General features: G+C 40.9%; 1 protein-coding gene across 1 annotated transcript in view; it reads right to left on the reverse strand.

The window, feature by feature from the left end:
* DCTN5 (dynactin subunit 5) overlaps positions 1–24,513 on the reverse strand; it is a 25,892-nt gene continuing 1,379 nt past the window's right edge. Inside the window, exons 3-6 of the mRNA XM_044746348.2 lie at positions 12,178–12,296; positions 8,391–8,502; positions 4,463–4,565; positions 1–1,551 (exon numbers count right to left, since the gene is read on the reverse strand). Of these exons, the coding sequence (XP_044602283.1) occupies positions 1,454–1,551; positions 4,463–4,565; positions 8,391–8,502; positions 12,178–12,296 (432 nt within the window). The 3' untranslated portion in view covers positions 1–1,453. The remainder of the gene's footprint in view (positions 1,552–4,462; positions 4,566–8,390; positions 8,503–12,177; positions 12,297–24,513) is intronic.

Genomic DNA, 24,513 nt, shown 5'->3' on the forward strand with positions numbered 1-24,513 from the left:
TTCTCTAATATCTTTGAGTTTATTTCTCATCTGTAAAATGGGAATAACATCCACCTTAGGGCTGTGTGAGCCATAAGCAGGCTGGTGAATGTCAAGCCCGCAGAAGGGCAGCAGGCACACAGTGAAGTAAGTGCCCAAGGAATACAGGTAGCCATCGCTGGAGGTGGGGAGTGATCACCTTGAATGGCTTGTTGCATGTGTTGATCTTTTAATGTACAAACATAAAAAAAGGACAAACCAGAAAGCAGTTTTACATTGAACTAGTGGAGATAATTATACATAGCTGGTCTTGCAAACCCCACAAACAGATATTAATTCAAGACGGCTCCTGCTAGATCCCAACCTTCAAGACTGAATTGTCCTACCCTATTCACAGCAGAGTCAGAGTATTACACAAGGCCAACCTCTCAGGCCTTCACTTCTAAATCTTCCTTCTAAACCAAGAGGGCAGGGCAGAACACCAGGTAGGGTTGTGCTATTACCCAGAGGGAGACGGTAAGAAGAGCACTGGCAACTTCATTCACTCCTCGGGGCTCTGCGCCCACAGAAGGATTTTAAGAGGCCCTCGTATAGATAGATGACTGGGCCCGAGTACAGATATTCTGGTCTGAACTGTGAGGTTTACTGCACATAAAGTGTGGGTTAAAGTGTTATAAATCCTACATCTTCAATGAAATAAGGCATATACTGCTGCCCCCAAATTACCAAGGCAAGGAGTGGCTGCCAGACTAGTCTACCACATGGGAGACTCAAACCTGGGCCTTGGCCAAAATAAAATCTGGGTGCTGAGGGCCCCCCTTTCAGTGAAAGCCAAAGGCCCTAGAACAGAATGCTAGAAAGTCCTTTATTAGTCACCCTGGGTTAAAATGACAGTTAAGGTCATTTTCGGAAGAAGAAAAATACTAACCACCCCTCACTTCAAGTTTTAGTGGCCAACAGGAATCTGAGCTCTGAAAGGTTGTGAATACTTTTTTCCCAAGATTATGAGCAACTGGCCAAATGCGTTAGCAGCAGGAAAGCTGAGAGTACTCCGTATGAGTGGTGTTCACACTGGGGAGCTCATGGCCATGAGCAGCACACCGGCTTGACACCCTCCACGCTGGAACAGAGAGCTCTGTTCTGCAGGCCTGTTTCAGGACCAAGGGGTGGGAGTGTTGGGAACAGATGATTCTGTGTTCCACAGATAATGGTATGAAGTGACTGCTAATAGATAAGGTTTAAGCACAGCATCTGGAGACAACTCCTCCAGACGCTCTGTTATTAAAGTCGTAAGAGCTTCAAGCCTGGAAGGATTGAGAAATTCTAAAGAATTAAACAAAAAAACTAACAACAACAAAAACGGAAGGGTGGAAGGTATCAAAGACACAAGAGCTCTTTGTAGATGCTGACAGGCTCACTTCGTCCCCAAGTTCATCTTTGAGCTCAAGCAAATTCAACACATGAGGCAGAGACGTTAGACCTGGGTCAAGGGCAAAAACTTCTGGTAGTAGCTCTTAGTGACGTCAATCATCAGCTCCTGGGTACATTCTGGGAGCTCCCCTGAGAAGAGTCCTGGGAAAAGAAAGACCTTGTCAACCACAGGAGCCAGGGGAGGCCTGGAACTCTGATTTCTGTTTAAACTCCTAGAGGGCTCTTTTCTTTAGTCATGAGAGTCTAAATGTTAGGTTTTCCATCTTTGGTTCTAAGAGAATATTTCTACTGATGATCTCTTCCAGATGTTTTGAATTTGTGTGTGTGAGGGAAACAAATAATACTGGTCCCAAAATGGAGAAGTATATTCCAGGTGAAAGAGGTTAGCATATTATTGCATAATCTGAAGAGTTCAGGCATCTCTGACTACAAGAGGTTGTTCTCAACAAGGGTTTGTCCATCCTGATTCTGGTGTGACACCTATTGGGCAAGGCAAAGTGAGTGCTCTTGAGCTGAGAAACTTCCCTGATATTCACACAATGAAACTGAATCCAATGCTCGAACATGCTAGATACAGACAAATCAAGGATGGTAGTAGACCCCAAATGTCCTCCAGAAAGACTAGAGATAGGGCGATCATACTTAAGAATTTCTGGGAAAGAGGCACTCTCATACACTGTTACTGCAGCAAAGTTTCTAATCGTGAAAAACCAGGTACAACTTCTAATGATCTATTATACTAGGGGATTGATTAGTTATATTATGGTACATTTAGGCAATGAAAAACGCGTAACCATTAAAAGGAAAGAGGTGAGTTTCTAGATACTGACAACAAAACATGCCCAAGATATATGTTAAGAAAGCAAATTTCCAAACAGAATAGTGTGATTCTGTTTATATACTATAAACAGTTTCATATATCCATATTACATACACAAATATGTACACATACATACACTCACATACCTTTACACTCATATATATACAAAAACAGACATGCACTTGTATATATATAGAGAGAAAATAACAGGTAGGATAGAAAAAATGGTCTAAAAAAATACAAAATTCCCATAGGCACCTTTTACAAATTAGCAGCCCATGTTAGATTTGCAAACATATGTCTGGTCTATACAGTATTTAATCTTTTTAAAAATTAGTAGCCAACATTTAAAAATTCAGAGATAGTACATAAAAATTCAGATTTTTAGCTCCTCATGAAACATCGGAAGATCTCATAATATTAGGCCTGTATTCTTAAACAGCTATGACAGGCTATCATTGCTATCATTTACTGATCTGCCTGGCTCCTACAGGCACCTGAGTTTTTGATTCCTGACCCAGATCCTTTCTGGGTAGTTTGCCTTTCATCTTGTTTCATGACTCAGTTTCATGCAGTGGAGCCCTTCAAAAATGTGCCAGTTTTCCTGCAACCCCATGTCTCTTTATTCAAGATGGAGATTGCCATTAGCAATATTTAGATGGTTAGCCTTTGTTGGTGAAACTACATAAAATAAAGATGGAAAGTATCTTACCACAGTGTAAAAAGTACTAGTCTCTAAATTAGGGGTCTTCAGTGCTAGTCAAGGCTTTCCCACTAACCAGCTCTGACACCTTGGACAACCCACCTCTCTTGCCCTCAGTTTGTTCATTTATACAACAATCTCTAAGGTGCAGCAGTTTGAATCCTCCATCAGAACCTCCAAACATAGTGTTTATTTGGATTTCAAATACCAAGCAGTGCTTCCCTGCCTTCTGCCATCAGTGCTCAACAACCATAACTAGTTGGTTCTAAGGACCTTGAAGAAGGTGAAAGAGATTAAAATACTTCCCTGGCAATAGCCTTCTCATCTCAGGCCAGATGCTTGTGTGACAATCATTTACAACAACTGTTGGGGCCGTTCTGCTCTAGCGCTTGCTAAGAACAGTGAAACTTTCTCACAGTGGGAACCCAAGATGGGGAGAATAACTAAACGGAAGTCCTTTCTTCCTCTTTGGCAAAAGCAGAGATGCACGAAACAGCAGAATGGCCAATTTCTCCCAAAGAATCTGAGTGGATGATCTGGACATCTTTGAAACTCATATTCAATGATCTGAGTAATGAGATTTTTTTTTAAATGGAAAAACAATTAAACCACCTGTGGTAGATATCATCTATTGTCAAATCTCCCTCTTCATATCATCTTCCATCTGTGAATCTGTGATGTGCCTCTGTAGATGCTACATGACTTCCACTGCGTAAAACAGTACGCAGAAGAGAGAAACTGTCTTGGGGTGAGGGGGACTGTGAAGTTCTCGTCTCCCTTCTGCTTTTCAGCATTTTCCAAGCTTCCTAAGATGAACACGTATTTCCTCTGTTGGCTCACATGTTTTACAATTTGGAGCTCTGAGCTCACGAGGGGCTTTACCTGTGGGCATTCCGTCAGCCAAGGTCAAGAGGTGATGTATTTGCTTCCCTCTGGTGTCCCAAAGCTAACAGTGGTCTTAGACCATGTTTCATGTTAACTTTTCAGTTTGGGCGTTCCTGGACAGTGTGGGAAGTACAAGTTCAAACTCCCAACCAATGTGAGGGTAAGGCCATAGTTAGAATTCTCTGGAGAGACTTTTTCTTTTTCCATCCAGAGCCAAGGCCTAGAGAGACACGCTTCTTTGTACTTTTCCTGTGCTGGTGGCAGATTTGTTCTACAGCAACTTTTTATTGAAGGATGACCCTTCAAGAGGCTCTCTCTGCCATGTGTGGAGGCAAGGCTTTACCTCTCATTGCCACACAAGGATCAAATCCTAAACCACTCTATTATGAAAACGCATCAACCTAAGTATGCTTATAGTGTGGGTTTAGTTTCCTCTTTGCTTCTGATCCTCAATAATTTCCTTGTGAACCAAATTATGCATTTAAAAAGATACTTGCTATATTTTAGATAGCATTTCTAGGTACTTTATAGCAGGAGAATTTTTAAGTTAGCTAGAACCACATATTGTCAGAGACAGAAATTGCATACGTTATTTTTGTGATGGAAAATAAACTTGAGTTTTAATAATCAACACCCAAAGTTACCTGGGCAGCCTGAGAAGACGGTGAATGGTGGGACCACAGTTTCTGGGGGTAATACTGTATTGTCAAGAATTTTGCAGCAGTCTTTCAACACACATCGACGCCCCTGAAATGAAAATCTTGTTAATAGGAAATAGACCAGGAAATGGGAGTAAAAGTTGTCTAGTGTGCTGTGTGGAAGGCTATTTTATATCTTCTCCATTTGTGATATTATATAATAGCAAGGGACAGTGATAAGAGGTGTGGCTGCAATTCCCTACCTCAGGTGGTACCTGACAAGGAGGAGCAGGAGGCAGGGATGTCAATGTGCATGTGTGCGTGTGCACATTTGGGGAGGGGCTTGTATGCTGGGGACAGTTCAGGTTATCTTAGACATTACAGACTATGTGAAATTTGGTCTTCCAAGAGTTCTACTTAATTTTATTTTATTTTTGTAATTTTGTGGACATCTGTTGTTCTGCTTGTCCAACATCCATTACCCTTTCTTCTGGAAATGGAGCCTATATTTTCCTTGGGAACCACCTGTACTGTATCTTAGTCCATGTGCTTCACCTCCCATCCCAAACCCCAAACTCCAAGCCTGGCCACAGTGCTTTAGAGTCAGCATATGAGCCAAACTGGTCTGATGAATCTCAACATTAGGGCTTCTGCTGGGACTACTTGGAAAAGAAGCTCTTTCCAATGAAGTTTTTAGAAGATAAGACAGAAGCCTGAAAAACCACCTTGTTTCCATGAGGGAAGAACCTGCCTTGAGAACCTCCCAGGGGAAAACAAAAAGGGATGGAGACTAATTCTCATGACATCAATTGAACTCCTGGAGCCATTTGTGCATGAAATTAGGATGTACTTCTGTCCTCTTGGTTTATGTCAGCCAATACGTTCCATTTTACATCTACGAGTTTATGGTTTGTTTGTTCCTTTGTCAACTCCAACTGGATAAGTCCTGACAAACGCATTTGGACATGAAGTTATTGGGTCATTTCTTCTCCCACAGGTGAGTGGTAGTTCCTTGAAGGTTTAGGCTGAATCTTATGCTTGACTTTATCCACTGCCATCAATTTTCAACACTGCCATCACCCACGGCATTTTGAGAGCAAGAAATAAGGTCTGGGAGAGTCACTTGTTTCATGGGTTAAGGGAAAGGAGAGGCTTCTGTATAAAGCTTAACGTTGTGCCTCAGATTATTTGCTGAATAAATGAAAGTTGTGGTCTTCGCTGACTGTGTTTACATCACCAGGGCCTGTAAGGTCACTTGTGTTCCAGTCAGATGATCTGAGAAAATATACCTGTCCGGGAATGTGGAACTCCTAACAAATACCAGGACAATGCTAATCCATCCAGATCTCAGATTTTACCAAAGACTATGAAACATACTTTGATTTGGTTGTGTTCAAATTTTCCTCACTCTTCAAAACCCAAATCACATGTATTTCCAGGTAGATTGCCAAAGGAATTTTTTTAAAAAGCTTATATCTCTAAGGTCTGAATTTCTTAAGCGGCTATTAAGCTTCCTCCAGCTGGGTGGATAATAGCTTTGGCAACACTTGGCAACACTTTTTGCTCAGAAACAAGTTATGCCTGCAGCTCTTCATTCCTCCTTGGAAAGTTGTCTTCCACCAATTATCTGCTATCGGCAATTTCAAAAATACGGCAGCTGGCCAGTTCCCTGGTGACTCCCAAATTAACTCAAAGATGAACTATGACACCTAAACTCCTAATAACTCAGACTATGCACAGGGGCACTGAGTAAAAGGAAGGAGAATGTGCTGCATGAGGCATGATCCCTTCACATGCAAGGATCCACAGGCAAAGGCCCTGGAAAAGAAGAGTGGAGGTGAATCTTTTCACTGTGCACCACTAGCCACCACACAGCCTGTTTTCACCTGCTTTGTCCACTAGTTGGCCATTCTGCCTACTCAGGGAAATGATGCTTAATTGGGTTTTCAAGCATTCTGGGCAAACCAATCAATTAAATAGCAGCAAAATTAAAAATGCAGGTACTTCTCAGGCATGAATGCATTGGCAATAGCTGAGGAGGTTAAAAGCTGAAACTAATTCTTTATTCTTTCCTGAACACTTTCCCAAGGAGGAGTCAAGAACTACATGTTGCTAGTATGACAGCTACCTATATCTCCTTAGGCAAGTTATTTAGCATCTCTGAGCCTTGGTTTCCTCATCTGTGAAATAGGATGTAAAACCAAACCTGCAGGGACGCTGTCAGGATTGGAAATAATAAATGTAAAACTCACAGACAATAACAGTGCCTATTAGTATTGCCTGTTAGGCGTTTCCTGCTGGCATTCGGGCAATTCTGATCAACACCCACACCTTCACATATCCAAAGAGAAGTTAGACTATAACATGGGATGCTGCTATAGGAAGGATCTGGACCTGATGGGGACAGCTAAACTCTAAAAGAGTTCCTGCTAGCATTGAGATTCTAGACTTCTAAAAGGATCTTTCTCCTGAGAGATTACTTGAGAATTTGTAAGGCTCAGCAAATAAGTCCTGCCGATACTGAACAATGAACTGATGTATTGAAAAGCAGTACAAAAAGCAGAGGACCTAAGAATAGGACTGAATTTCCCTAAGCATTGGGAAGAGCATTTGGATTTTAACCCTTCAGACATTTTGCCTGGAGGATACAGAACAGGGCTAAAGCACCATGGTGATGTCTTCACTTTGCTGAGGAAAATAGCAGAACCACACAGCTGTGACTGCAAAGCCAGCTTTTGCCAAACAGTCAGTGAGAAGAGAGGATGGATTTCACTATCTTCTCCCTTCCTCCAACATCAGGCTGAACCAAAGACTTTCTGTCTAATACATAACAAGGAACTCCTCCGGATGAGAATATTTGGCAAAAGAACTACTTCCCTTAATTCTGAGTAACAAGTCAGATTGGAATGTTTTTTGCAGCAGTGTGGTTCTCCATTGCACCATCCATCCTTGCTGTGCCCTCATGACTTCTGGAAGGTGACTGCATGGTTTCTGCAAGGTTTTGATACTTTAGGGTCTGAGTCTTATGCAGAGCAGAGAGCTGGTTCTGTATTAATGGGATCAGCCATGTAAAAACATGAAAAAAGTCTTGGCTTTTCCTAAAATCTAGTCTGAGGTATAAATTTAAAATGCAGGAAACATTCTCCCTAAACATTTAGGCAGTTCAGCTCTAATCATTAACATTCTCACCCAGGATGTTCTCATGAATCCTAAGTGAAATCAAGCTCTTCATCTATGAAATACCAAGAAATCCAACCCTGTAGAGCCTTGATCGGATTGAACAAACTGATGCCTAGGCTCCTGTAGACCAGGGTCTTACAGGTTCTGCTGAGCAAGGAGCCCACTTGTACCCTGCATGCCCATCATCCTGAACTACCTGTAGTTTCCCTAACATCATGCCCTTTGGTGACTCTGACCCTTGCACATGCCCATCTCTTTCCCGAAATGCCCATCCTCCCCTTGTCTATAAGCCAATTTCAACTCACCCTTCAGATCCTCTCATCCCACTATTCTGTAAGATCCTTGAGTAAAGCAATAGGTAGGCCATATGGCACCATGGCTATTCATACTGCTCGGGTTCAAATCCCAGCTCTACCACTTACTAGCCTTGTCAAACGCCCTAATATCTAAGGTCTTTGGTCTTCTCATCTGCAAATAGGGGTAATAATGGTATCCACTACCGCTGGATGGTTGTGAGGATTAAATGAAATAATCAAAGAAAAGAGTTTAACATCATATGGAAGAGGCTGAATAAAGGTTAATCATGATTATTAATGCCTAGAAAAAAACTCCAAATCCAATAACAGTTTCAGTAGAGCAGCAGATGAGACACTATGTCTACCGTGGTTGGTCACAGTAGCAGAGGCCCACTGATGTGAGGGACAGGAGCTGGAGGGAAGCGAGGTGGCTCAGCCAGCCAAGTCACCATACTCACAATCACACAGTTCTTGCCAACGTGAACGTAAGAGCCAATCTGAGCTGCGTTGACCACACAATCTTCCTCGATAAAGACATGGTCCCCGATATGTAAAGGAAAGAATGCAACGCTACAGAAGGAAAAGAAGATGAACAAGGAAAGGTCAAGGTGATGAACTTTTGGTCAAGGTTTATAGAACTACAGATCGTAATGTCAACTTCATCATCTTGTCTTGGTAAGACTGTTCCTAGCAAGGAAAGAATCCTCAGGCTAGAGAAATTCTATAATGTTGAAGAAGATGAATGTGACTACTAGCTCAAAAACAGAAATATTATACCAATGAAATGTGCAAGGAAACAGCAAGGCAGAAGGGGCAAGACCTTCAAAGCTAAAAATGCTGGCACCAAATAAAAATGAATGAATGTTTGCTCATTCCTGCTTCCTTTGAAAATGATCACAGATCACATTTTCACCAACCTGCTCTATAATGCTTCAGGGAACAGACATTAGGTTCATGGAATATCATTTCTAGCACCCAACATTCTGAAAATTAACATACTCACTGATTTTCCTGAGTGCCTACTATATGCCAGACTCTATGCTAGGAATTGGGAACACAATGGTGAGCAAAAGGGGCACAATCCTGCCCATGAGGAGCTTACAATCAAGAGAACAAAAGATTCAATAAATGACTAAATAAGTAATTAGTTACAACTATGATAAGCATTATAGAGGCAAAATACCCCATTATGAGAGTGTATATAACAAGGAGACTTTACCCAGACTGGAGGTTTGGTAAAAGCTTAACTGAAAGTGATAATTAAGCCAAGACTTGAAGGATGAGTAGGAGTTAGTAGGCTTTCTCCAGACTTCTGACATCATCCCCATTCTCCAGGATTCCTCAAATGTCATTGACAGTGGTTCTGTGATCACATTTACAAGTCATTTCAGTACTTTGCGATGTAAATTTTGGACTGAACCTAATATAAAGTAGCCAGATGCTCACTAGCTCTTTCCACTCCTGCATTCTATTTTTTTGAGGAAGATTAGTCCTGAGCTAACATCTGCTGCCAATCCTCCTCTTTTTGCTGAGGAAGACTGGCCCTGAGCTAACATCCGTGCCCATCTTCCTCAACTTTATATGTGGGATGCATGCCACAGCATGGCCCTCTGAGCAGTGCCATGTCTGCACCCGGGATCCGAACCGGTGAACCCCAGGCTGCTGAAGCAGAACATGTGCACTTAACCACTGCGCAACCAGGCCGGCCCCTCTATTTTGTCAAGAATATTTTGTCAGAGCTGCTACCTGTCCTCCACAGACCTATAATTTATTTAAATCTTCCTTCATCCATTTGGAGTATTAGCCTGGACCTCTTGTGTGGCAATGAATTCCTTGAACTCACCACAGTCTATAGCAGTACTGCTGGTTCTTTAATTTTAAATTATAAATTCCAAACTTTCTATTATTATCTAGTTCTGGTATTGGGACACATAGGGAAAAACATCTACATTCACCTTCTATTCATGTGTTGCTATTTACACCTTCAGATTTCTGTATTTCTTATGCAGACGATTCTTTTTGTGTGTGTCTGTGAGGAATATTGGCCCTGAGCTAACATCTGTTGCAAATCCTCCTCTTTCTGCTTGAGGAAGATTGTCCCTGAGCTGAGCTAATATCTGTGCCAAGCTTCCTCTGTCTTATGTGGAATGCCACCACACCGTGGGCTGACAAGGGTGTTAGGTCTGCGCCCAGGATCCGAACCTGCAAACCCGGGGCCACTGAAGTGGAGCACATAAACTTGACCACTATGCAACCAGGCCAGGCCCTTACATGGACGGTTCTTATTTACACATCCCTCCATTCACCCAAAAACCTCTTGTTCATTCTCCATGCCTTCCCTGGACCATATCCAGCTCAATAATGCCTTTATCAGATGGCGGAAACACCAGCCTGGTGGCACAGCAGTTAAGTTCCCACCTTCCACTTAGGCAGCCTGGGGTTTGTGGGTTCGAATCCCAGGTGTAGACCTACGCACTGCTTATCAAGCCATGCTGTGGCGGGCATCCCACATATAAAGTGGAGGAAGATGGGCACAGACATTAGCTCAGGGCTGGCCAGGCTTCCTCAGCAAGAAGAGGATTGGCAGCAGATGTTAGCTCAGAACAGATGTTAGCTCAGGGCTAATCTCCCTAAAAAAAAAAGTGATAAAATGAAATAAACTTAAAAAAAAAGAAGGTGAAGGGGCCAGCCCCATGGCCAAGTGGTTAAGTTCATGCACTCCACTTCGGCAGCCCAGGGTTTCGCAGGTTCGGATCCTGGGCGTGGACATGGCACCGCTCATTAGGCCATGCTGAGGCGGTGTCCCACAGAGCATCAGCCAGAAGGACCTACAACTAGAATATACAACAATGTACTGGGGGGCTTTGGGGAGAAGCAGAAGGAAAAGAAAAAAAACAGAAGATTGGCAATAGTTGTTAGCTCAGGTGCCAATCTTTAAAAAAAAAAAAAATCAAGGTAAGAAGGTGGAGTCAATAACTCTGGCAGAGTATCAGTCACTGTATGAGACCACAAGAGCGTACCGTAAGATTTTCTGGTTTCCCTCCAGTAGCCTTCTGAGTCAATAATTGAATGTTTTCATGCGAGTGATTTATTATGACTCTCTGCTCTAATTCTTGCATGTAATAGAAAGCCTGGAGCCCAGTACCATTACGGGAAATGCAGGATTCTTCCTGCATGATATACTCCTAAGTATTATAGAGTCTGAGTTAGTTTACTCTCTTCTCTGTTCCCTCCTAACCATGTTCATACCCCTGTGACAGGAGTATCACATTATACAGTGGCTATCACATTATTCAGTAGCTATCTGTTTATGTAACCGTTTCTACCAGTAGGTTTTGAGAACCCTGAGGCAGGAATGCCATTTTGTCCATCTTTATATGTCCAACTTATAACCTAGTGACTAGCTTAAGGAAAACACTCAATAAATGCTTGTGGAATCATTGGATGAAATGGAGATGGTGCTACAGGTAGGAACCAGGAGAGCAAATTAGCTGAGGGGGAGATAGGCCAAGAGAATCCCACCACAGCAGGCACAGTGGTCAGTTTACCTGCCCTGTCCATGTTTTTTGTTGGACAATCCCTATTCCAACTGAGAGATCAGTGGGCCTGACTTAACCTTGCCCTCTGGATCAAAGCTTTTTAGACTAGTGGTGGGCACTTAATTCAAGCTGAGCCAATCAGATTCCCTCTCCCAAAATTTTGGAAATAAAACGTAAGATCTCTAGTTGGTATCTGCTGGAAGCCTAAATGGAGAAGTAATGTAAATAAGGGGCTGAGGCAGCAAGGTTGGCTCCAGGAGCAAAGGGGGAAGATACAACCAATCTGGAAGAGAGCAGAGGGAAGCAGAAGTGCAGAGAGAAGAAGAGGTAAGAGACAGGATAATCTTGGAGACACAGCAGTAGACAGAACAGTTATCTTGATTCTGGCTAGCTTCCCAATGGCAGGTTCTAATCCTTTGTGAGGCCTGGCCCCTTTTGCTACCCTTAAGTTCCATTAAATCTGCCTATGTCTGTTTAATCAGAACACCCTTTGCTTTTGCCAGCTTACATGGATTCTGTTTCTGGCACCCAACCACCAACTAGACTAAGACACCACCACCAGAGTTGTGTTCATTATGGTGAATTCTTACTCAGTGTCCCCAAGAATATCACAGACCTGCTCCTTACACCACAACTCAACACATGGATAGCACTACCAGTAGCAGCATCTTGCCCAAGACTGAATCAAGGTAATTAAATTACATACCCTTTGCTGAATTTCTTGAATGGTGGCCTTATGACACTCCGACTTTTCACAACACAATGACGTCCAACTCTTACATTTGCCAGATCCCCTCGAATAATACAGTCATTCATCACAATGGTCTATAAAACAAAGCACATTTAAAAAGTTACCAACATAACCTAAACCATAACAATAAAAAAGAGTGGATAACAAGACACTGATTGACAGTTACGCTCTGATCTGCTGAGTCATCTGTTCTGTCCAAAGGGGGAACTTGTAAGGAGAAGACAACTGCCCTCATAACATCGACTGCAGTTGAAGATGTTCCCAGTACATCGAAAACTTTGTCCCTAATATTCCATGAATAGGACTCATTGAATGAACAAACATTTATTGAGAACACCTGTAGTAGACCCAGTTTATGCACGTCCTCGGATTCACTCAGTTCCACCTGCCCCCAAGCCTTGGCTGTTTGCTCAAGGAATCCCAGCTGCTCCTACTTTTGTCTCATCTCCTAATACTACTGTCTCCAACTTCATTATCCCAGAGGTGGACCCACTGAGGTTCTGGTTCCTCCCCCAATTTCTGGACTCAGATTAAGTACTTCACTGCAGAGGGTGACATCTGGCTTCCCCAGAGATTGCCTGGAGGGGGCGAATAACACAGCTCAGAAGTTAGAGGGAATCAATGCCCCCTACTTGGTAAAGAGTGGGCATTCTTTAAATGTCTCTTGAATAAATGGGGTAAAAAAAATGCATATGGCTGGGGTTGCAGCTGGAAAAGGAAGCAAGGGACAGATGATGAGGAATTACGTATGATGAGCATGGAAACTTAGACTCCTTTCCTTAGAGGGTATAGGAATCAATGAAAGATTTTAAGCAGAGAATTAACACAATTGAATCTTCATTTTAGAAAGAGCACTCTGGGGGCCAGCCCGGTGGTGCAGTGGTTAAGTTCACACATTCCGATTCTCAGTGGCCCAGGGTTCGCCGGTTCGGATCCCAGGTGTGGACATGGCACTGCTTGGCAAGCCATGCTGTGGTAGGCGTCCCACATATAAAGTAGAGGAAGATGGGCACGGATGTTAGCTCAGGGCCAGGTTTCCTCAGCAAAAAGAGGAGGATTGGCAGTAGTTAGCTCAGGGCTAATCTTCCTCAAAAAAAAAAAAAGAAAGAAAGAAAGAGCACTCTGGAAGCTGTCTGGAGTCTGAATGGAGGAGGCAGATAAGACTAGAGGGAAAGCGACCCTTCAGATGACTATAGTGGATCAAGGTAAAAAGAGATAATGGATCTTACCTAAAGCAATGGCTGTGCATGAGGAAAGGAGAAATAAATAGGAGGAGAGGAAAGCTATCAAACCTCTAGATCTAACTACCAGTTTAGAGGGAAGAGTGGGGAATAGGGACCACAGTAAACAACCCCACGTAAACAGAATCAGCCAATTTAGAAATATGAAAATTCTACAAGTCAGTGAGCCTGTTTCCCCAACATATAAATGGCATGGGGAGAAAAACGGAGTAGGGAAAGAGAACTGTTATAGATTAAAAGAGGCTTAAGAGACATATGAACCAAATGCACAAAATACGTCCTTGACCTTGTTTGGATTCTGATTTGAATAAACCAACTGCAAAAAGACATCTTGAGATACTGGAAAGACTGAATATGGACTGAGGATTACATGATAGTAGGGAATTACTGTTTTTTAAAAAATATACATTACAATAGGGGTACTCTACTCATTTTTTTAAAGTCTTTAAATATTAGTGATACAACTGAAGAATTTATGAGTGAAATAATACGATGCTTGCAATTTGCTTTAAAATACTGCAGCTTCCCTCCCCTCCTGGTCAAAACAGGTATAGTTTGGAGGGTGGGTACAGAGATGAAACAAGAATACTTCAAGTCAGATACTTCTAACTGTAGAAGCTGATAAACGAGTACGTGGGGATTCATTATATGTTCTCTCTACTTTTGCATATGTCTTAAAAGTTCCATAATCATACTGCTCATCTATAAAAAGTAATGAATTACTAATCCACTACTATATGTAACAACATGGATAAATCTCAAAAACATTATGCTGAGTGAAAGAAGCCTGACAAAAAGGAGTACATGATTCCAATTATATGAAACTCTAGAAAATGCTTTACATCAGTGGTTACCTGGGGCCAAGGGTAGGAGGGTTGACTGCAGAGGGCCACAAGGAACCAGGGTGATGGAAATATTTTATATCTTGGTTGTGGCAGTGGCTACACAGATGTACACATCAGTCAAAACCTGTCAAACTGCACATTTAAGATGGGTATATTTTATTGTATGTAAATTATACCTCAATAATGATGATTTTTTAAAAATATTTCATTATAGAATACTACTCAGCCAGAAAAAAAGACAGATGTAAACTATTACGAACTCAAAAAAAATTCCATTATAAAATGTTTAAAAAGCAAAAAAGGAAGAGAATCTATACAACTTAGTCATTGTTTAGATATTGGGGGTTAAGAGAAAGAGAGTCTAGAATGAAGTGATCGATTCTGGGGGTTAGGTGACAAACTCAATTTTGAAATGCTGAGTCAGTTAGAGGTATCTGTTGGATAACCAAGAGGCAGTTGTAAATAAAGGTCTGGGGCCCAGGACAGACAGTCAGGCTAGAGAGGTAAGTGGGGAACACCTCGCATATAGGTGAACTTAGATAAATCACCAGGCTTAACTCCAGGCTCTGAGAGGATACTGAAAAAGACATGAACTCATACCTGGAAGAGCTCACCAACCTCACCTGCAGAAGTTCAGTCTATAAAACCACTACCAGCAACAAAGAGACCTTCACATCTGCTGCTGACTGTAAAGTACGACGGTCCCTTCCGTCTTTAAAAGCTATCTTCTTCGAGCTTAAAGAGATGTCTATTTCTAGTGTGTACTTCTTTCATCTGAGATTCTTAATTTACTTCATTGTTTTCAGTTTGTTTCTATCTATAATCAGAGAAAATGACTGCCTTTTCTTTCAGAAGAAAACAGAATTCCAAGAGTTCTGGGTATCTGTTGATGGTTGGTTGTTTGAAATAAAGATAACAATCTTAATCTGGAAATAAAGAAAATCCATATACATCCCTTAGTCAGTCTAAATTACACTCCCACTGAAGAAGCAAACACATAAAAAACATAAGAAGTAAATGATATCATAGGTGGTTAAAGAAATTTAGCAAGAGAAACTCAAAGCCTGGTCTCCTATCTCATAAAGAGTAGAGCTAAAGGGTGAAGTCAGCTTCCAAATAGAGGCGACACGGTATTAAAATGAAGGGAGGTGCCTATAAGGACCTTACATGGGAGAAAATGATACAAAAGCAGAGTTCACTGAACTTGACCCTGGATAAGGCAGACGTGGCATGTTGGAAGTCTAAGAACTGTAGCTGGAAACCTGTTCTGTTTGGCCTATGCAGTATTTCTTCTTCTTCTTTTTTTTTTTGAGGAAGATTAGCCCTGAGCTAACATCTGCTGCCAATCCTCCTCTTCTTGCTGAGGAAGACTGGCCCTAAGCTAACATCCGTGCCCGTCTTCCTCTACTTTAAATGTGGGATGCCTGCCACAGCATGGCTTGACAAGCGGTGTGTAGGTCCACACCCAGGATCCGAACTGGCAAACAGCAGGCCGCTGAAGTGGAATGCACGAACTTAACAGCTGCGCCACCAGGCCAGCCCTAGTATGTCTTATTATTTAAATTAGATGACATTATTTGGGACATTTTGCATCAAAAAAAATCCAGATTTCTAGTTTCTTTTGAGAAAATCAGAAGCTTTGGAAATACAGGCCTGCATTGCCACATGGCAACAATCAACTTGAGCTTAGCTAGGTCAGCATTCCTTCTCCAGTTTCCCCACCTCTCTTGACTGTTGACACCCAGTCTTCCTTACTCATTTGACCCCTGTCTATTCCTGCAGGCACTGTGACACCTGATATAAGAGCTCAGGAAATCAGAAATGTCAAAGTCCTGAAAGGGACAGGGGCCGGAAACATAAATGGGTTGTTCATAATAACAAAAAACTGGAAACAAAATCCACCAATAGGAGGCAAAAAATGGAATTGTACACAGCAGCGAAAATGCACAAACCACAATGAATCTTAGCAACACAGTTCAGAAGAACAATAGTTACTGAGTGTGGTGTGTGCTTCCTACTGTCATTATTATAATAATTGAGAGTAGGGGCCGGCCCCATGGCTGAGTGGTTAAGTTTGCACGCTCTACTTTGGCGGCCCAGGGTTTCACCAGTTCGAATCCTGGGCACGGACATGGCACTGCTCATCAGGCCATGCTGAGGCAGCATCCCATGTGCCACAACTAGAAGGACCCACAACTAAAAATACACAACTATGTACCAGGGTGGGAGCGCTTTGGGGAGAAAAAGGAAAAAATAAAATATTAAAAAAAAATTGAAGTAGAAAAAGTAAGTCACAGAAAACAGAAAATCAACTAAAGCTAAACAATATATATTATTTAGGAATACATATATACGTAACAAAACAGTTTCTTTTAAATAAAGAATTTATAAGACACAAAATTCAGCATAATCGTTTCCTCTTGGAACGAGGCAGAAGAAAGGGCTAGGACAAGAACACAAAGGCAGCACTGTATTATTATGCGTTATGCTCTAGTTCTTCAGGTGGGTGGTAGGTTCGTGGTGTTGATTTAAAATTTTTATGCTTCATTATTTATACCTATCACATATACTCTTGTGTACACCAAATGTTGCCGAATAAAACAGTTCTTTAAAAAGAGAGGACCCTGAACAACCAAAACAATCTTGAAAAAGAAGAACAAAGTGGAGGATTCATACTTCCTGATTACAAAATTTACTACAAAGCTACATTAACCAAAATAGTGTAGTACTGGGATAAAAACAGACATATTGACCAATGGAAGAGAACTGAGAGTCCAGAAATAAACCCTTACATTGACGGCCCATTGATTTTCTACAAGGATCCCAAGACCATTCAACGGGGAAAGAACAGTCTCTTCAACAAATGGTGCTCGGACAACTGGATTGCCACATCCACAAGAATTAATTAATTAATTTGGATCCCTACCTCATACCATATACAAAAATTAACTCAAAATGGATTAATGACCTAAACACAAGTGCTAAAACCATAAAATTCTTAGAAGAAAACATATGAGTAAATCTTTGTGACCTTTAGTTTGGCAATGGATTCTTAGATATGACACCAAAAACTTGAGCAACAAAGAAAAAATAAATTGGATGTCATCAAAATCAAAAACTTTTGTTCATCAAAGGACATCATCAAGAAAGTGAAAAGACAATCTACAGAATGGTAAAAAATATTTGCAATCACATATCTGATAACAGTTTAATGTCCAGAATATAAAAAGAACTCCTGCAACTCAACAATAACAAAAACCACAATTTAAAAACAGCTAAGGACTGAAGCGACACTTCTCCAAAGACATACAAATGGCCAATAAGCACATTAAAAGATGTTCATCATCATTACTCATTCAGGAAATGCATATCAAAACCACAATGAGATACCATTCACACCCACATCCAAAAAACAGAAAACAATTAAGTGTTGGTGAGGATGTGGAGAAATTAGTACACTCTTGCATTGTGGTGGGAAGGTAAAATGGTGCAGTCCTTGTCGAAAACCGTTTGGCAATTCCTCATAAAGCTAAATACAGAATTACCATATGACCCTGAAATCCACCCCCAGGAATATACCCCAAAAATTGGAAATAGGGACTCAAACAGACACTTGTACACCAGTGCTCACGGCAGCATTATTCACACTAGCCCCAAGGTGGAAACAACTGAAGTGTCCATCAACAGATGAATGAATTAAAAAAAGTGGAACATACCATACAATGGAACATTATTCAGCCATGAAAAGGAATAAAATTCTGATACATGCTATAATATGAATGAACTTTGAAAACATTATGCTAAGTGAAGTAAGCCAGACCAAAAAAGGACAAATATTATATGATTCCACTTATATGAAATTTGTAGAATAGGCAAATACATAAAGACAGAAAGTAAATTGAGGTTACCCAGGACTAGAGAGAGAAGGGAACGGAGAGTTACTCCTTAATGGGTACAGACTTTCTGTTGGAGTGATGAAAAAAGTTTTAGAAATAGTGGTGATATGTGCACAACACCGTTAATGTAATTAATGCCAATGAATTGTACACTTAAAAATGGTTAAAATGGGGTCAGAATCATGGCAGAGTGAACTTGCCCAGGACTCTCTTCCCTCCAACATGCAACAAAAAGGGGCACCCATATTCCAACAGAGGACATCCTAACATAATACAGAAACGTTGGAGAGACACCCAGACACATGACTGAGGGAGGAGAGGTTGGAGCCCAACTCGGAGGAGCTGGAACAGGGTAAGAGAGAACTTCACTCCCTCCCCTAGAGACTGCAATCCGCAATGATGGGAGGATCCATGAGGGAAGGAGCGGGGAAGGGGTATCTCATTCCCAGGATCACCCAGGACTCCCACAGGCCCTTGCAGCCTAGAGGAAAGCCCACTAATGGGGTGAAAGCTTCAGGTGTGTGTGTGTGTGTGTGTGTGTGTGTGTGTGTGTGTGTGTGACCTCATCAAGCCAACATCCCAGGAGAGCAGAAGGAAAAGTCGTGGAGAGCATGCAGGAGTTAGCGCCCTTCCTCCCACCCACTGCTCCACTGCCTGGGATCTCAGCTGAAGGCCAGGGTTCAGAATGTGCGGCTCTCAAGCCCCACCCAGTGGCGATTGGCAGTAACTGCAACCAAATAACATCAGAATGAGAAAAACCCAACCCACCTCCCCTAACATAACACTACATCAAATCTCCAGATCAGAGAGAAAACAACAAACACCTGGAATTCAGTTCTGAGTACACAGAAATTTGTAAGCTAAATGACAATGAATTCAAAATAGCTATCATCAAAAAATATCAGACAAAGTAGACTTCAAAGTAGACTGTCAAAGTAGACTTCAAGGCAGGTAAAGAGAGACAAACAGGGCCAGTATATAATGATCAAAGGACACTCCATCAAGAAAAAATAACGCTTATAAATATCTATGCACCCAACACAGGAGCACCAAAATTCATAAAGCAACTATTAACAAACCTAAAAGAAGATATCAATAGTAGGGGACCTCAACACTCCACTCCATATCACATCAGATCATCCAGACAGAAAATCAACAAGGAAACAGTAGAATTAAATGAAAAGCTGGACCAGTTGGATGTAATAGACATATACAGAACGCTCCATCCAAAAACAGCAGAATACACATTCTTCTCAAGTGAACACAGAACAGTCTCAAGGATAGACCGTATGCTGGGAAACAAGGCAAGCCTCAATAAATGTAAGAAAATTGAAATAATAACAAGCATCTCTTCTGATCACAATGCTATAAAGCTAGAAATTAATTACAAGAAAAAAGCTGAGAAAGGGACAAAGATGTGGAAACTAAACAACATGCTATTGAACAACCAATGGATCATTCAAGAAATTAAAGGAGAAATAAAAAAAAATATCTGGAGACAAAAGAAAATTATAACATGCCATACCAACTCATATGGGATGCAGCAAAAACCATATTATGAGGGAAATTCATCACAATACAGGCCCACCTTAACAAACAAGAAAAATCCCAAAGAAGCAATGTCAAATTACACCTAACTGAATTAGTAAAAGAAGAACAAACAAAGCCCAAAGTCAGCAGAAGGAGAGAAATAATAAAAATCAGAGCAGAAATAAATGCTATTGAAACAAAAAAGGCAGTAGAAAGGATCAACGAAACAAAGAGCTGGTGCTTTGAGAAGATAAATAAAATTGACAAACCCCAACCAGACTTACAAAGAAAAAAAGACAGAAAGCTCAGATAACAAAATCAGAAGTGAAACAGGAGAAATAACAACAGACTCCACAGAAATATAACAGATTATAAGAGAATACTACCAAAAACTATATGCCAACAAAATGGACAATCTAGTGGAAATGGATAAATTCTTAGAATCTTACAACCTCCCAAAGCTGAATCAAGAAGAAAAGACAATCTGAATAAACCAGTCACAAGAAAAGAGATTGAAACAGTAATCAAAAGCATCCCAAAGAATAGAACCCCAGGACCAGATGGCTTCCCTGGGGAATTCTACCAAACTTTCAGAGAGGATTTAGTACCTATACTTCTCAAGCTATTCCAAAAAATTAGGGAAGAGGGAATGCTTCCTAACATATTCTATGAGGCCAACATCACTCTGATACAAAAGCCTGACAAGGAGAGCACAAAAAAGAACTATAGGCAATATTGCTGATGAACATAGACGCAAAAATCCTCAACAAAATTGTGGCAACCCAAATTCAGGAATACATCAATAGGATCATACATCATGACCAGGTGGGAGTCATACCAGGGACACAGTGATGGTTCAACATCTGCAAATCAATCAATGTGATGCACCACATCAACAAATTGAGGAATAAAAACCACATGATCATCTCAATAGATGCAGAGAAAGCATTTGACAAGATCCAACAGCCATTTATGATAAAAACTATGAACAAAATAGGGATAGAAGGAAATTACCTCAACATAATAAAGGCCATACATGACAAACCAACAGCCAACATCATACTCAATGGGCAAAAACTGAACACCATCCCCCTGAGAACAGGAACGAGACAAGAGTGCCCACTATCATCACTCTTATTCAACATAGTACTGGAGGTTTTGGCCAGAGCAATTAGGCAAGAGAAAGGAATAAATGGAATCCAAATAGTGAGTGAAGAAGTGAAACTCTTGTTGTTTGCAGGCAACATGATCTTATATATATAAAACCTCAAAGAATCCATCAGAAAACTAATAGAAATAATTAACAACTACAGTAAAGTTGCAGGGTACAAAATCAACCTACAAAAATCAGTTGCTTTTCTATACTCCAATAACGAACTTACAGAAAGAGAACTCAAGAATACAATTCCATTTGCAATCGTAACTAAAAGAATAAAGTACCTAGGAATAAATTTAACCAAGGAGGTGAAGGACTTATTCAATGAAAACTATAAGGCACTACTGAAAGAAACTGATAATGACATAAAGAGATGGAAAGAGATTTCATGCTCATGGACTGGAAGAATAAACATAGTTAAAATGTCCATTCTACCTAAAGCAATCTACAGATTCAGTGCAATGCCAATCAGAATCCCAATGACATTCTTCACGGAAATAGAGCAAAGAATCCTAAAATTCATATGGGGCAACCAAAGACCCTGAATTGCTAAGGCAATCCTGAGAAAAAAGAACAAAGCTGGAGGCATCACAATCCCTGACTTCAAAATGTACTACAAAGCCGTAGTGATCAAAACGGCATGGTACTGGTACAAAAACAGGCACACAGATCAATGGAACAGAACTGAAAGCCCAGAAATAAAACCGCACATCTACGGTGAGCTAATCTTTGACAAAGGTGCCAAGAACATACTATGGAGAAAAGACAGTCTCTTCAATAAATGGTGTTGGGAAAACTGGACAGCCACATGCAAAAGAATGAAGGTAGACCACTATCTCACTCCATGCACAAAAATAAACTCAAAACAGATCAAAGACTTGAAGATAAGTCTTGAAACTATAAAACTCCTGGAAGATAATATCAGTAGTACACTCTTTGACATCGAACTAAAAAGGATCTTTTCAAATACCATGTCCTCTCAGACAAGGGAAACAAAAGAAAAAACAAACAAGTGGGAGTTCATCAGACTAAAGAGCTACTGCAAGGCAAAAGTAACTAGGATCAAAACAAAGAGACACCCCACCAATTGGGAGAAAATATTTGCAAATCATATATCTGACAAGGGGTTAATCTCCATAATATATAAGGAACTCACACAACTGAACAACAACAAAAAACAGCCTGATCAAAAAATGGGCAGAGGACATGAACAGACATTTTTTCAAAAAAGATATATAGATGGCCAATAAACACATGAAAAGATGTTCAACATCACTAATCATCAGGGAAATGCAAATCAAAGCTACACTAAGATACCACCTTATGCCTGTTAAAATGGCTATAATCACTAAGACTAAAAATAACAAATGTTGGAGAGGATGTGGAGAAAAGGGAACCCTCATACACTGCTGGTGGGAATGCAAACTGGTGCAGCCACTATGGAAAACGGTATCAAGATTCCTCAAAAAAACTAAAAATAGAACTACCATATGACCCAGCTATCCCACTACTGGGTATCTACCCAAACAACTTGAAATCAACAATCTAAAGCAGCATATGTACCCCTATGTTCATTGCAGCAATATTCACAATAACCAAGACATGGAAACAATCCAAGTGCCCATCAACCTATGACTGGATAAAGAAGACGTGGTATATATATACAATGGAATACTACTCAGCCATAAAAAAGACAAATCCATCCTATTTGCAATAAAATGGAAGGACCTGGAGGAAATTATACTAAGCAAAATAAGCCAGACTAATAAAGACAAACACCAGGGGCCAGTCCCGTGGCGGAGTGGTTAAGTTCGCACGTTCCACTTCAGTGGCCCAGGGTTTCACTGGTTCAAATCCTGGGCACGGACATGGCACCACTCATCAGGCCATGCTGAGGTGGCGTCCCACATGCCACAACTAGCAGGACCCACAACTAAAAATACACAACTATGTACCAGGGGGCTTTGGGGACAAAAAGGAAAAATAAAATGTTTAAAAAAAGAAAAAGAGAAAGACAAACACCAGATGATTTCACTCTTATGTCAATATAAACAAACACATGGACAAAGAAAATAGTTCAGTGGTTACCAGGGGAAGGGGGGTGGGGGTGGGCACAGGGGGTGAAGGGGAGCACTTATGTGGTGACAGTCAAGAAATTATGTACAACTGAAATCTCTCATTGATGTAAACTATTATGAACTCAATAAAAAAATATATTAAACACGAAAACCCTAAAATAGCATGTGGCTGTAATAAAGAAAAAAAAAAGACTAAAATGGGGGCTGGCCCCGTGGCGTAGTGGTTACGTTTGGCGTGCTCCACCTCCTGTGACCTGAGTTCATGGGTTTGGCTCCCAGGTGTGGACCTACACAACTTGTCAGCCATGCTGTGGTGGCAGCCCACTTATAAAGTAGAGGAAGACCAACACAGATGTTAGCTCAGGACTAATCTTCCTCAAGCGAAAAAGGAGGAAGATTAGCAATAGATGTTAGCTCAGGGCTAATCTTCTTCAGCAAAAAAAAAGGTTAAACTGGCAAAATTTGTCACATATGTTTCACCTCGATTAAAAAAATAAAAATCAGGGCTGGCCCTGTAGCCAAGTTGTTAGAGTTCCACACGTTCCACTTCAGTGGCCTGTGTTCACAGGTTTGGATCCCAGGTGCAGACCCACACCACTTCTCAAGCCATGCCTTGGCGGCAATCCACATACAAAGTAGAGGAAGACTGGTACAGATGTTAGCTCAGGGCAAATCTTCCTCAGCAAAAAAAAAAAAATCTTCCTACAAATTTTTCTACTGAAAACGTTTTGGAATTAGCTAAGGGACTTCCAAAAAACCTCCACACATTTACCATTGAATCAGACAGAGTTAACTGAATTTTCAAACTCTGTGCAGAAACACTGTCTATAATTACTTATTATATCTCATCACTGAACCATTTTTCTTTTCCATTAAAATCTCATGGCATGATGGGCTAATGGAGGGAGTAATTGTGTCTCTACTGGAAAATATCTATGATATCTAGATTACATCTGATACCTGATACCTTGATTACAGTGAGACTACTTTCTCTCTGGAAGTTAGAGATGTAACATTTCAAGGAAAATTGAGTGTTCTAGATGGCAGGAAAAAACTATAGACTTCAGTATTTGTCAAGCTCAAATATATCTTTTTTTTTTTAAAGATTTTATTTTTTTCCTTTTTCTCCCCAAAGCCCCCGGGGTACATAGTTGTATATTCTTAGTTGTGGGTCCTTCTAGTTGTGGCATGTGGGATGCTGCCTCAGCGTGGCCTGATCAGTGCTGCCATGTCCGTGCCCAGGATTCGAACCAGCAAAACCCTGGCTGAAGCAGCGGAGCTCGTGAACTTAACCACTAGGCCACGGGGCCGGCCCCTCAAATATATTTTGAATTTTCTCTGGTTTGGCAATGTTCTAATATCATTCCTAAGCTTATACTCATCTCTCTGCTATTTCAATCTACTCAGACTACAAGATTCTGAGCCTTTCATATTCCATCTTGCATATTTGTCTCATATTTTAATATCTTTCTTAATTGTTACATTAATTTTAAAGGTTTCAATTAATACTGAATCATTAATTATTATTAAACAGATAATTATATT

The sequence above is a fragment of the Equus asinus genome, chromosome 14 (assembly GCF_041296235.1).
Source record: "Equus asinus isolate D_3611 breed Donkey chromosome 14, EquAss-T2T_v2, whole genome shotgun sequence".
Taxonomy (NCBI): Eukaryota; Metazoa; Chordata; class Mammalia; order Perissodactyla; family Equidae; genus Equus; species Equus asinus.